Source organism: Coregonus lavaretus (assembly GCF_964263955.1).
Source record: "Coregonus lavaretus genome assembly, chromosome: 4".
Taxonomy (NCBI): Eukaryota; Metazoa; Chordata; class Actinopteri; order Salmoniformes; family Salmonidae; genus Coregonus; species Coregonus lavaretus.
Window position 1 is genome coordinate 57471817 of NC_139991.1, and position 15568 is coordinate 57487384.

The window sequence follows — 15568 nt, forward strand, 5'->3', positions numbered from 1 at the left end:
CTTTATAGTTTCTTTCTGCCATATCGTAGTTACTGAAAAAATAACTACTTGCCTGTCTGCCTCCTGCGCAATTGAATGAATTGAACACAGCCAATGTTCAATTAATTCAATCGCTAATTAGACTGCTTGTTTGTGTCTTGCTGCATTCCACATCTGGCAGCAGAACGTTCTAGGCAGCCGGGCGGGTATCCTGACCGGTAAAAAGAGTCTGACAATGGGCGAGTTAGTTTTGCATCGCCCGGTGCCATAGTTATGCTATATATGCTGCTATATCGTGGCGAGAGTAAATAGCTGCATGTAACTCAGCAGCTAAGAATAACATGAAATCGCTGTACTACCTGTTTGTGTCGTTCTTATGTTTGCAATACTGACAACAAAGTTTATACGAACATGTTGATCATGTATTTTGTGTAAAACATGTAAATAGCTATAGCCTTCTCCCCTCCTGGAAAAAGAACATGAAATCGTACTTATGCTTACTGAAGCATGGAATGCAATAGTTCGAACAGTTTTGTGTACAACATGAATTTTGTAGGCTACACCAGACAAAGGAGATAAATTAGGGGGTAGCTGCAGCCGAACACAAAAATCCTGCACTAGCGCAGAAATATACGTATTTTTAGCCTGGCCAAATTGGGATACAGAACTCCTTATCCGTAGCCACTCAGGGGGGGAAGCAGTTCCTCCTGCCCCCTGCAGGTTGTCCGGTTGTACTGCTACTGTCTCTTTTCAGTAACCGGCTCAGACAGAGCTGCAGAATGAGGTCAGTCTTCTGTCTGGGAGATTTTTAAATGGTCTGTTTCAAGAGGTGTCATACAGAGAACCACAGCCTGGCTCATAGAGAGCCCTTTTATTACGCAGACGTCAAGTCCTTATCAGACGTTAAATAAGCTATTTTATGTAAATGTCTCCTTTGAATGCACTGACTCAATGGTCTCTTTGTTTTAGTTCAATCTACTCTGTTCTTTATAGACTTACTGTCTATCTGCCTGGATGTACATTTGGAGGGAAAAAATGTATGGGATCTCACGTAGGTAGACTCATGTGGATAGAAAACTGTCTAATAGGTATTTGAACTGGGGTTATAGATAGAGAATTAACTAATGTTGTCATTTAGACATGTTCCAGTTCCAAGTTCTGGCTAAATGTGGGGAATTTGTCGACATTTTGTGATTCTACCTCAAGGTTTACCAGGATGAAATGGACTCTGTCATGGTCCTTCACACCTGGCATTAAGAATTACTCTTGAATAACACTGCTGATATAGTGCACTTACTTTGACCAGAGCCCTAGCCTATTCCATAGTATGTAGGGAATAGGGTGTAATTTCAGATTTTACTCCCATCGTGGAGAAAGCCCAAACCACTGCCGGCCCAGCGTCCCCACCCCCCTACCCTCCCTCCATTAATGGATCCTGCCAATAACCCCAGTACCAGCACCATCTAATAAAACTGAATGAAATGTTCTCTACACTTCATCCTCCACACTAGTCGGAGCCAAATTAATTCCATGGCTTTGAGGGCGGTGGAAAGCCTGCTGCTGGACACAGCCAGTGTCACTAAGACAGAGCACCTCACTGGTGGTAAATCAGCAGCTTCTGCTGAAATCACACATTATTCTGTTACATCATGTTATTCTGTATGCCAGGCCTGAAGTTTAACTTATCAATTGGCCAAATTGGACCTGTGAGGGCTTTTCTCTTGTTGGATTATAGCCTAGTATTTGTTTTCTTTAGTTTTAGAGGGTTATGGTAACCAAGGTGGTGGGAAAGTAGGGATTGTAGTACTGTATAAACCTCATGCAGTGTATTCCCAAACCATGCTGAAGCTGAAAGCTTATTAATGGATGAGTATTTTAGATATGCACTGACAATCAATTTTGTTGTTTGAATGTCAACTCTATAACAATTTCTGTCTCTTTGTTTCTGGGTGTCTGTCTGTTTGTTTTTGTTTATGTCTGTCTGTGTGTTGCCCAGGTGCCTTTGATGAATGGTCAGATGGGCGGTCCGATGCGAGGCCAGGTGACGTCGTGCCAGGCACCCATGGCCCGCCACCCCTCCAGAGAGCAGCTCATCGACTACCTGATGCTTAAGGTCTCGCATGGCCAGCAGCCCCAGGGACCCCCTCCACCACGGGCTGCCCACGACACACTGCAGCAGGAGGTAGGATGGCGGGATGGATGGAGAGACGGAAGAGTTACAGTAAAACAATGCTCCCCCATCCCTAGCCCTGGAGAGTTATAGGGTGTCAGCCTACAACTAAAAACCTCATTCATCATCAAAACTTTGATTAACTAGAGTCTATTGACGCACCGGTCCGTCAATCTAAGTAACATAGTAAAAAAAATCCCCATCAAAGTCTGTCAGTTTCAGCTAGAGATATGTTTTTTTTTTGTATTGGTTGCATCTCAATCCACCACATCCGCCTATGGCGGACTTCCGCATCTGCAGCAGTGTTTGTCGGTCTTCTCACGAAATTTGGTCTTCAAACTATTATGACCACTCTATGGAAAGATGAGACTCTCGCGAACACGATGGTGGTCCATTTTGCTCTTCGACCCCCACAAGTGTCACAGTCTCGTCTGAAGGTAACCGGTACCTGTTAAAAATTCAATTCAATTTAAATCTCCTAGATATAGGACAGACACTTCAAAACTTTATTCCTTATGATACATTTTTTCACTGTCTTTTTTGCCATTGATGAATGTGTTATTCAATGCTTTTCTATGGGATTTGGTAGTGAAGGCCAAATTCAATATTTTAGCACAAAAATAAATAAATACGTAAAGGGGTCTTACAATTCTAAATCAAATAGCTAAATTACCATCTTAAAACAATTCTATGTCAGCTTATAACCCCCCACCACCCCTGAACTACCTGGATAGAATGAATCCTCCAGAGTCTTATCCAATATCTTTCTCTGTGACTGTGATGTGTGTGACTCATTCAAATGTACAGTTTACAGTAAAGTCCCCGTCAGGTGAGTAATGTGTGTGTGTGTGTGTGTGTGTGTCTATTTCAGATCCGTGTGAAAGTGGAGAAGAACCCTGAGTTAGGGTTCAGTATATCAGGAGGAGTGGGAGGACGGGGAAACCCCTTTCGTCCAGACGATAATGTATTTACACTCATCAGCCCTCTTTTTCCCATAACAATGTAGTGCTGTCTATTTTTGCAGCCTAGTGCATGTGAAATTGATTGTAAGCACTTACACAGTTGAGGCCTCTAAGTTTAACATAGCATTTTTATTCAAATATGATCCATGAGTGTTATCAGTCAGAATATAATTGTTAACTGTGCTAGCAATTTAGCTTGTTGATGCATTTTTACTGATTTTGGAACAGTATCAATCAATAAAAAGGTGCAATGAGCTCAGCTGGTAGAGCACGGCGCTTGTAACGCCAAGGTAGTGGGTTCGATCCCCGGGACCACCCATACACAAAAATGTATGCACGCATGACTGTAAGTCGCTTTGGATAAAAGCGTCTGCTAAATGGCATATTATTATTATTATTATCAATGAGTGTTGTTGACCAGATGGGTGTGGTGCTCTCTCTTCTCTCTCAGGGCATCTTCGTGACGAGGGTCCAGCCTGAGGGACCTGTCTCAAAGATCCTCCAGCCTGGAGACAAGATCCTCCAGGTAAACTCAATACCATTACCTCTATATCCCATCTAGCATAAAGCTATACAGTAAAGGTTATTTGCTGAACACATGTTTACCTACTATGAACACATTACAAACATCTGTAGTGCAGAGCCGGGTCTAACGGTAACACCCTCTGTGACTCCAACTCTATGCACGTATGTGTAGCCCCAACAGTGTCTAGGGTTCAATCCCCATCTCCACCTTTCTAAGTTGTTTCTCCCACTTGTCTTCCCCTCAGATTTCAGTACTGTCTCAATAAAGTGTTAAAATAGCGATAATAATAATAAACATAAAATAAAACATAAAAGCCAAAGTTGCTATCTTGGTGTTTAGCTAAATATCCACAAATCCCTAATTCAATCAATGAAATGTATTTATAAAGCCCTTACTCCTTCTTTTCCACACAGGCGAACGGATACAGCTTTGTGAACATTGACCACGGGAACGCTGTAGCCCTGCTGAAGACGTTTCCCACCACTGTGGATATGATCATCGTCCGAGAGGTGACAGCGTAGAGAGAGACAGACAGGACTGTGACCTCCGATCCAGACGAAACCACACGAGAACTGAATGTCCACTTCCTTCTTATTTTTATACACAGAGGAGCCTGGTAAAACTGCTTTATGGTGAAGAGAACCTTTAAGAGCTTTTGGGATAACAGGGGCCGAACCACTGCATCAAGTGGACTGGGGGGATGTTGTCTTAAAGAAGCCGTCACTGTGGGATAGCCCGGTAATTTTTTACTCAGAGTACGCAGCAGAGACGGTGTGTGCTCCAATGACACAGAGATTTAGTAAAGACTGCTTTCTGTAAAGACTTTTGTTTTTCAAAGAAAATAATTCACCTTCATCATTGCAGAGTTTCTAGTTGCTGTAGTTGAGCATTAACTGTAGTTGACCACTAGAGGACAGGGCTACCTCTCTCTCTTTCTCTCTCTCTGCTTACATCTGATTTGCCTTTATTTTTAAGTAATGTTTCTTTTGTTTTAAGAAGATGCTGAAACCACTTATTTGATCTAGCTGAGATGTGATATGGGGGACAATGTTATTTGCTTTCTTGTGGAGACGAATGTAGTACTGGATTGCGCTTTCGGGCAGAGTTTATTTTCTTGAATTTCCCCCCTGCCTACTTACAATTGTGACAGTTTTTGGAACGGGTGCTGTACATGGTGGATATTTCAGAAGAACAATTTATTTGCCTCTGCCTCTATAAAACCTGTGAGCCATACTGCATACATCCAGTATCTATACTGTCCTCATTTTAGCATAGGAGCAGTTTCAGTAGCCTCCATGGCACCACTGGCTTGGAATATCCCTCACTTGAATAGACCACTGCCTGTGCGGTCACTCACCTCTCAACTCCTGAACAAATCCTTTCGTACGGACGTGGACACTCATTCATCACTGAATCAACCGCCCCGGGTGCCGACTACTTACTACTTGGATGCTGTAAAACGCTCTTTGTATGTGAAATGGAATTGGGACTGGGATATGGAACGGATCATGAGAGAGGAATGCCTTTTTTTGGCCTTAATTAGCCTAGCCAGGATGTGATGTGAGAGTGGGTCAGGAGGCGGAGTGGTAAAGTTAGGTAAGCTAAGCATGTGTGCAGACCATGGCCAGGGGTGTATTCATTACGCTGATTTTGTTGCAAAACATTTCTTAAACGGAACAAAACGGGGAGGGACCTAGCTGAAAGTGTCCAATGGAAACTGTTGTTTTTAATTGCAAAAAGTTCAGTTTTGCAACTGTTTGGACTAATGATTACACCCCATGTGTTGGAGGTGCTGGTGGGAGTGACACCCTATTCCCCATAGAGCACGCTACATACTAGTGGGGAACTGTATACAAAGGATATAGGGTGTCATCTCAGATGCAGCCTGTGTCAGACTGAGCAGGTATAGGTCTCTGGGCCCCTTTCACTCATCTTGGTAAGATTCTAAAGGGCTTCTCCCTGAAGGCAGCCATTGGTGACTAGAAAACACTGACACACACGCTTTCAGATTGAAAAGGGGTTTCTGTCTAACAATTTTTTTAAGTGGCGGAAAACAACCACATTTTGCCTTTGTATAAAATAACATCTTTTTAGACATGCTTTTCAATCTCTTTTTGTGTTTCATACATGGACTCTTTGCTCTACGCTGGATCAAATGAACTGGGGGGGAGCTGTCAAGTGCCATAGACCTTGAACTGTTAGAACAAGGGGAGGGAGGGAGTGACTACCCTGAGCATCAAGCAATATTCACAACAAACTAAACGCTCTCCTCTTGAGTAAACGCCGCATGACTTGTCATAATGGTTTAATAGCAATAGTCTGAAGATTTGTTTTCATTCAGAAAGACATCCGATTGCATTTTTTTATAACCTATAATAAAAAATAAAACAACAAACCCTTTTAGTAATCGCTGATTATTACACAGGATTTATTTTGTGAATAATTTTTTCGTTAAAAACATCTTTTTAGCAAAGAAACAAACATTTTAGTCTGCATTGTATAATAGTGAATGATCTTGTGGCACTCTGCCCTTACAAATGAGTTTCAGGTTTTCCCAAGCTTGTTACGTGTATATGTTATGCAAACATGATTAACTTTTACACCAGTGTAAAAGGAACTCAGAGCTGCAAAGGCAAAAAAAACCTGTCATTTGTAATGTTTAATTGAATCGTGTCAAATTATAAAAATGCTTTTAAAAGCTACTATGCTATGTCCAAAAGTGTATAGATGTATGTGTTTGCATGAAATCACCCAATGAATTGTCTATTTTGTGATTTAATCCATGAAAAGGTGGATGTATTTCCTACAGAAACAAAAATTATCCAATTCAAAGAGATCTACAAGTTATGGCCCAAATGAAAATAGTTTATAAATTCATTGTAATGCAAACACTGAATTGTGACTGAGCATATATAAAGTTAAAAAAAAAATTCCACACAGTTAATGAAGTTGTCATTTATGTCATCCCAATACTTAACAAATGTATAAATGTATAGTCCTGTATGGCTCAGTTGGCAGAGCTTGGTGCTTGCACCGCAAGGGTTGTGGGTTCGATTCCCGGGACTACCCATATGTAAACTGTATGCATGCATGACTGTAAGTCGCTTTGAATAAAAGTGTCTGCTAAATGGCATATATTGTATATTACAAATGTAAAATGGTATGTAATCTACTGTACCTGTATGTAATTCAATATTACTTCATGCATACAGCTAAAGATTATGCTCACGGTACTGTCAACTTGTGACTCGAATGGAAAACACTGTTTCAATGATGTTTGCTCTCCTCTTTTCCATTTTGAATTCCAAGTGAACATTGCTTCCAACTGAAACTGTCCTAGTTTTTTTAATCAACTGCAGCCCCAGTGGCACGCTCATAATAACTGCAGATATTTTTGTCATTGGTCAATGTTAGCCTAAAGCGGTAACATATTGACTTTTTAAGACTTCTCAAGATTACTGTTAGTACATCATGTTTTAAGAAACATTGTAATTGTTTTTTGTGCTGTTTTGTTGTGGGCACTGTTCTTTTACTTTTTTATCTGGGAATAAGAACAATCTGATGATTGTTAAGGTCATATTTTTTTTAATATTCATGGCAAAAAAAATAAGGAAAATAACTGTCCAGTAGATGGTGTAGACAATCTGGGACTAAAACCTGGGGGCTCACCTGTTTTCCATATCCAAGAACAACTGGTCTCTTCACGTTCCCACCTTGTTTTTATTTATTTAGCACATTTTCCAGTTACCTTTTAGACATTACTAATCAAAATGTAAATACTTTTAAAAAGTTAAGAAATTAATTAATCATGGCATTAGTCACTCTGAGTTTGTAAAACCAGCAATAAATTGCAATGCAGACGCAACCCGTTTTAATGTGTAGCTATTTCAAAGGTTTCTCTGGAAACGGCTACAGTAAGATGATTGATATGCATTTATTCAACATTCCAGATTTTGTATATAATTATACTGTTTCTGAGGTAACCTGTGGAAAATAAGAAATAAACTAATGCTCTTTAAAATGTTTCCTTCATTGAATGACATGCATTTCCCAAAGGCTTTGAATAAAGCAACACCCCTTGCCAGAGCATGTGTAGATATTAACAGTAACATGTTGAGGGGAGGACAGCTCATAATAATGGTGTGAATGGAATGATATTAAACACATGGAAAAGGTGTTTGATGTGTTCAATACCATTCCAGTTATTCCATTCCAGCCATTACTATGAGCCCGTCCTCCCCAATTAAGGTGCCACCGGCCGCCTGTGATGTTGAAGATACAGTTGCAAGAAATGGATCTTAATACAGCCATGTATTAGGATTTGGAAAATAAAATGAACATAAGGAGAGCCCTTGAACTGCGTAACAGCTGTGATGCTCCCACGGCACCAAATTTAAAGGACTTGGCATATAGTAATCTTTCCCTGTGTTATGTTACACCTTGGCTATATTCAAAGAATGTCCACTGTAGGCAAGTGTTCAGTTTCCATGTATTGGTTCACCAAGTCCAGTCTCTATAAGAAGGGGGTATTGAGGAGCCCAGATTAGACTACATTAGTTCTAAAGAGGTGTCGTTTCAAAATGAGGGGTGCTGTAGCTCTGCTGGTGTTGCTATTCTGTCTGTTTGGGGCATGGGCTCAGGGAGAGAGAGGGGATTGAAATTGATATCAGGAGCCCAAGCACTGAAGCTGTAGAGACGACCCACGCACAGGCAGCCAACCAGACGGCCACCAACTCTGAGATCTGGGCTGAGCTGAGAGACATGGTGGTGGAACAGAGAGTGGGGCTGAGGTATATGAAGGAAGACGATGAACTGAGGAGAGACAATGAAGGTACATGTGAATATCACATACTGCATATCGTCTATTCACATTAGACATTATTACCATACTCCACTGGTCTGGTTCCTCAAGGTAGCCTAAAGAGTTATAGCTTAATTCGTCATAATAAGGATATACACGTTTAACGTTTGTAGGATCTTGCAGGCGAGAATGACTGCCAGTGAATGTTGATGCAAGTTATGAAGGGAGCCATACGCCATCCTACAGTATTGCTTGTTACAGAATGATCACTGTAGGTTTACTTGTCTTTATTCAGAAATGTCAGAATGTTTCAGCCTTGAAGGCCAGACTGAGTGACTGAATTAATGTTCTGTTTGCATAATTCCAGCCCAAGCAGCGGAACTGTCAGCCATGGGGGCCAAAGTGACAGCCAGTGAGAGCCAGGTGGAGGAGCTGAAGAGAAAGAATACAGGTAACGTGTTGATGTGAAAATATTTGAGAGATAGTTTTGTTCAGTGATATGAACACCATCACCTGAATGTATTTATTCTTTGCATAATTCCAGTTCAAGCAGCAGAACTGTCAGCCATGGGGCCCAGAATGACAGACAGTGAGACCCAGGTGGAGAAGCTGAAGAAAAATAATAGAGGTATACAGTGAGCTCCAAAAGTATTGGGACAGTGACACATATTTTGTTGTTTTGGCTCTGTACTCCACCACTTAGGATGATACAATGACTATGAGGTTAAAGTGCAGACTGTCAGCTTTATTTTGAGGGTATTTCCATCCATATCGGGTGAACCATTTAGAAATTACAGCACTTTCTGTACATAGTCCCCGCATTTTAGGGAACCAAAAGAATGAGCTACCATGATTATGGATAGTCCTGAATGAATGGTGAATAATGATGAGTGAGAAAGATGCTAGCCTTCCCTGTTATTGTAATGGTGAGAGGTTAGCATGTCTTGGAGGTATGATATTTGTGCATCTGTAACTTTCTCACTCATCATTATTCACGATTCATTCAGGATGATCCGTAATCATGATAGCATCCACATTAATATAGAAGTGTTTAGAAACATATTATATTCTTAATTAATACACATATAGGTGAATTTGTCCCAATACTTTTGGTCCCCTACAATGGGGGACTATGTACAAAAAGTAATGTCATTTCTAAACTGTTCACCCGATATGGATGGAAATGACAGTCTGTACTTTAATCACATGTTTACATGCACAGTAATAATTCAATATTAAACTGATTATGGCAGTAGGCAGATTATGCAGTAGTCATGTAAACACCTTACTATGTTTATCTTAATCGGCGTCAAAATAGAAGTAATCATACACCGATTAAAACACCTGTTTTTTTAGCAATCCTTCGAATTATTAGGACATGTAAACACGTTAATCGGCATTCCAGCGGTGTATTTGATCGAGGGAAGTGAGTTCGGAACAACTGAAAATGTAGTAGTTTTCACATACAAACTTTATATGTCCAAACTCAGAATCAAATATGCTTCCCAAAAATAAAATGTTCCCTGTGGTAGAACATTTATTTTGATTGTAATTTTGATTTTCTGCATTTATCAGAGAGCCATCAGGTAGCCTGGTTTCAGATGTCTCCATCTAAACAGGATTATTAGGGAAATCGTTCCTCTTGGAAAGCATGTAAACGTTTTAATCGAACTATTATATTAATCTGACTATCTGACATGTAATGGTAGTCAATTTGAATCATTTCAAATCCAAAGTGCTGGAATACAGATCCATAACAAAAATAATGTGTCACTGTTCCAATACTTTTGGAGCTCACTATGTGTGCATAAGAATTTGATTTGTCCTTAAAAACAATTGAAGAAAGAGAATGGTAAGAGGCTTTTTATACTGTGACACATCAGTGACAAGTGTTGGTTGCCAGCTGATGTACCAACAGTTGACTAGTGTAAACAGAACATGTTTACTAACTGTAAATTGTACATATACAGTTGAAGTCGGAAGTTTACATACACCTGCATTCCTCCTGACAGAGCTGGTGTAACTGAGTCAGGTTTGTAGGCCTCCTTGCTTGCACACGCTTTTTCAGTTCTGCCCACACATTTTCTACAGGATTAAGGTCAGGGCTTTGTGATGGCCACTCCAATACCTTGACTTTGTTGTCCTTAAGCCATTTTGTCACAACTTTGGAAGTATGCTTGGGGTCATTGTCCATTTGGAAGACCCATTTGCGACCAAGCTTTAACTTCCTGACTGATGTCTTGAGATGTTGCTTCAATATATCTACATAATTTTCCTTCCTCATGATGCCATCTATTTTGTGAAGTGCACCAGTCCTTCCTGCAGCAAAGCACCCCCACAGCATGATGCTGCCACCCCCATGCTTCACGGTTGAAATGGTGTTCTTCGGCTTGCAAAGTACCCCCTTTTTCCTCTAAACATAACGATGGTCATTATGGCCAAACAGTTCTATTTTTGTTTCATCACACCAGAGGACATTTCTCCAAAAAGTATGATCTTTGTCCCCAAGTGCAGTTGCAAACCATAGTTTGGCTTTTTTATGGCGGTTTTGGAGCAGTAGACCCTTGGAGGAAGAAGACCCTTGCTGAGCGGCCTTTCAGGTTATGTCGATATAGGACTCGTTTTACTGTGGATATAGATACTTTTGTACCTGTTTCCTCCAGCATCTTCACAAGGTCCTTTGCTGTTGTTCTGGGATTGATTTGCACTTTTCGCACCAAAGTATGTTCATCTCTAGGAGACTCCTTCCTGAGCGGTATGACGGCTGCGTGGTCCCATGGTGTTTATACTTGCGTACTATTGTTTGTACAGATGAACGTGGTACCTTCAGGCGTTTGGAAATTGCTCCCAAGGATGAACCAGACTTGTGGAGGTCTACAATTTCTTTTCTGAGGTCTTGGCAGATTTCTTTTGATTTTCCCATGAAGTCAAGCAAAGAGGCACTGAGTTTGAAGGTAGGCCTTGAAATACATCCACAGGTACACCTCCAATTGACTCAAATGATGTCAATTAGCCTATCAGAAGCTTCTACAGCCATGACATCATTTTCTGGAATTTTCCAAGCTGTTTAAAGGCACAGTCAACTTAGTAAACGTATAACCCACTGGAATTGTGATACAGTGAATTATAAGTGAAATAATCTGTCTGTAAACAATTGTTGGAAAAATTACTTGTGTCATGCACAAAGTAGATGTCCTAACCGACTTGCCAAAACTATAGTTTGTTAACAAGACATTTGTGGAGTGGTTGAAAAACGAGTTTTAATGACTCCAACCTAAGTGTATGTAAACTTCCGACTTCAACTGTATCATTTACAGAAGTTGTTGACAAGCCATTCAGAGCCTGTTATCTACACTTCCCTACATATGTATTTGGACAGTGATACTAAATTGTCAAATTTGGCTCTATACTCCAGCATTTTGGATTTGAGATACAAATGTTTTATATGAGGTCACAGTACAGAATGTCACCTTTTACTTGAGGGTATTTTCATACATACAGTGGGGGAAAAAGTATTTAGTCAGCCACCAATTGTGCAAGTTCTCCCACTTAAAAAGATGAGAGAGGCCTGTAATTTTCATCATAGGTACACGTCAACTATGACAGACAGAATGAGGAAAAAAATTCCAGAAAATCACATTGTAGGATTTTTAATGAATTTATTTGCAAATTATGGTGGAAAATAAGTATTTGGTCAATAACAAAAGTTTCTCAATACTTTGTTATATACCCTTTGTTGGCAATGACACATGTCAAACGTTTTCTGTAAGTCTTCACAAGGTTTTCACACACTGTTGCTGATATTTTGGCCCATTCCTCCATGCAGATCTCCTCTAGAGCAGTGATGTTTTAGGGCTGTCGCTGGGCAACACGGACTTTCAACTCCCTCCAAAGATTTTCTATGGGGTTGAGATCTGGAGACTGGCTAGGCCACTCCAGGACCTTGAAATGCTTCTTACGAAGCCACTCCTTCGTTGCCCGGGCGGTGTGTTTGGGATCATTGTCATGCTGAAAGACCCAGCCACGTTTCATCTTCAATGCCCTTGCTGATGGTAGGAGGTTTTCACTCAAAATCTCACGATACATGGCCCCATTCATTCTTTCCTTTACACGGATCAGTCGTCCTGGTCCCTTTGCAGAAAAACAGCCCCAAAGCATGATGTTTCCACCCCCATGCTTCACAGTAGGTATGGTGTTCTTTGGATGCAACTCAGCATTCTTTGTCCTCCAAACACGACGAGTTGAGTTTTTACCAAAAAGTTATATTTTGGTTTCATCTGACCATATGACATTCTCCCAATCCTCTTCTGGATCATCCAAATGCACTCTAGCAAACTTCAGACGGGCCTGGACATGTACTGGCTTAAGCAGGGGGACACGTCTGGCACTGCAGGATTTGAGTAGTGTGTTACTGATGGTAGGCTTTGTTACTTTGGTCCCAGCTCTCTGCAGGTCATTCACTAGGTCCCCCCGTGTGGTTCTGGGATTTTTGCTCACCGTTCTTGTGATCATTTTGACCCCACGGGGTGAGATCTTGCGTGGAGCCCCAGATCGAGGGAGATTATCAGTGGTCTTGTATGTCTTCCATTTCCTAATAATTGCTCCCACAGTTGATTTCTTCAAACCAAGCTGCTTACCTATTGCAGATTCAGTCTTCCCAGCCTGGTGCAGGTCTACAATTTAGTTTCTGGTGTCCTTTGACAGCTCTTTGGTCTTGGCCATAGTGGAGTTTGGAGTGTGACTGTTTGAGGTTGTGGACAGGTGTCTTTTATACTGATAACAAGTTCAAACAGGTGCCATTAATACAGGTAACGAGTGGAGGACAGAGGAGCCTCTTAAAGAAGACGTTACAGGTCTGTGAGAGCCAGAAATCTTGCTTGTTTGTAGGTGACCAAATACTTATTTTCCACCATAATTTGCAAATAAATTCATAAAAAATTCTACAATGTGATTTTCTGGATTTTTTTTTCTCAATTTGTCTGTCATAGTTGACGTGTACCTATGATGAAAATTACAGGCCTCTCTCATCTTTTTAAGTGGGAGAACTTGCACAATTGGTGGCTGACTAAATACTTTTTTTCCCCACTGTATCTGATTTACTGTTTAGAAATGAAAGCCCTTTATATATCTAGTCCCTCCATTTGAATATGTCATTAGGATTTGGACAAATTTCACCGAAAAGTGTATTAAAGTAGTCAAAAGTTTAGTATTTTCTCCCATATTTCTTGCACACAGTGACTACATCAAGCTTGTGACTCTACAAACTTGTTGGATGCATTTACAGCTTGTTTTGGTTGTGTTTCGGATTATGTTTTGTCCAAAAGGAAGTGAATGGTGAATAATGTATTGTCATTTTTGAGTGAGAAAGTTAGAGGGACAAAGATCATACCCCCCAGAAAATGTTAATCTCCACCATTACTGGTAATGGTGAGAGGTTAGTATGCTTTGTTGTACCCTCTGTAACTTTCCACTCATCATTATTCATGATTCATTCATGGCATTATCAGGATTGATTTAGAAGTGTTCCCGAAATACTGTGTCTTATTTACTCCGGTCATCATTCATCCAACGAGTTTGTAGAGTCACAAGCTTGACGTAGTGGGAATATGGGACCAAATAGTAAACTTTTGACTACTTTGGTACACTATACGTGAAATGTGTCCAAATACTTACGACATCTTCAAATGGGGGGACTGGATAGTGTATATAAAGTGCTTTCATTTCTAAACGGTAAATCAGATATGTATGAAAATACCCTCAAATAAAAGGTGACATTCTGTATTGTCACCTCATTTGAAACATTTGATCTCAAATCCAAAATGCTGGAGTATAGAGCCACATTAAAAATGTTAGCATCACTGTCCAAATACATACAGTGGGGAAAAAAAGTATTTAGTCAGCCACCAATTGTGCAAGTTCTCCCACTTAAAAAGATGAGAGAGGCCTGTAATTTTCATCATAGGTACACATCAACTATGACAGACAAAATGAGAAAAAACAATCCAGAAAATCACATTGTAGGATTTTTAATGAATTTATTTGCAAATTATGGTGGAAAATAAGTATTTGGTCAATAACAAAAGTTTCTCAATACTTTGTTATATACCCTTTGTTGGCAATGACACAGGTCAAACGTTTTCTGTAAGTCTTCACAAGGTTTTCACACACTGTTGCTGGTATTTTGGCCCATTCCTCCATGCAGATCTCCTCTAGAGCAGTGATGTTTTGGGGCTGTCACTGGGCAACACGGACTTTCAACTCCCTCCAAAGATTTTCTATGGGGTTGAGATCTGGAGACTGGCTAGGCCACTCCAGAACCTTGAAATGCTTCTTACGAAGCCACTCCTTCGTTGCCCGGGCGGTGTGTTTGGGATCATTGTCATGCTGAAAGACCCAGCCACGTTTAATCTTCAATGCCCTTGCTGATGGAAGGAGGTTTTCACTCAAAATCTCACGATACATGGCCCCATTCATTCTTTCCTTTACACGGATCAGTCGTCCTGGTCCCTTTGCAGAAAAATAGCCCCAAAGCATGATGTTTCCACCCCCATGCTTCACAGTAGGTATGGTGTTCTTTGGATGCAACTCAGCATTATTTGTCCTCCAAACACGACGAGTTGAGTTTTTACCAAAACGTTATATTTTGGTTTCATCTGACCATATGACATTCTCCCAATCCTCTTCTGGATCATCCAAATGCACTCTAGCAAACTTCAGACGGGCCTGGACATGTACTGGCTTAAGCAGGGGGACATGTCTGGCACTGCAGGATTTGAGTCCCTGGCGGCGTAGTGTGTTACTGATGGTAGGCTTTGTTACTTTGGTCCCAGCTCTCTGCAGGTCATTAACTAGGTCCCCCCGTGTGGTTCTGGGATTTTTGCTCACCGTTCTTGTGATCATTTTGACCCCACGGGGTGAGATCTTGCATGGAGCCCCAGATCGAGGGAGATTATCAGTGGTCTTGTATGTCTTCCATTTCCTAATAATTGCTCCCACAGTTGATTTCTTCAAACCAAGCTGCTTACCTATTGCAGATTCAGTCTTCACAGCCTGGTGCAGGTCTACAATGTTGTTTCTGGTGTCCTTTGACAGCTCTTTGGTCTTGGCCATAGTGGAGTTTGGAGTGTGAC

General features: G+C 40.8%; 1 protein-coding gene and 1 long non-coding RNA gene across 2 annotated transcripts in view; one reads left to right on the forward strand and one right to left on the reverse strand.

Moving 5' to 3' along the window:
• Nucleotides 1–4883, forward strand: part of LOC311127969 (erbin-like) — a 142170-nt gene extending 137287 nt beyond the window's left edge. Inside the window, exons 24-27 of the mRNA XM_084159885.1 lie at nucleotides 1976–2161; nucleotides 3021–3113; nucleotides 3563–3637; nucleotides 4051–4883. Of these exons, the coding sequence (XP_084016011.1) occupies nucleotides 1976–2161; nucleotides 3021–3113; nucleotides 3563–3637; nucleotides 4051–4158 (462 nt within the window). The 3' untranslated portion in view covers nucleotides 4159–4883. The remainder of the gene's footprint in view (nucleotides 1–1975; nucleotides 2162–3020; nucleotides 3114–3562; nucleotides 3638–4050) is intronic.
• The window catches only part of LOC311127976, a 1008662-nt gene that overhangs the window by 792252 nt on the left and 200842 nt on the right, over nucleotides 1–15568 (reverse strand). The gene's annotated exons all lie outside the window — the stretch shown is intronic.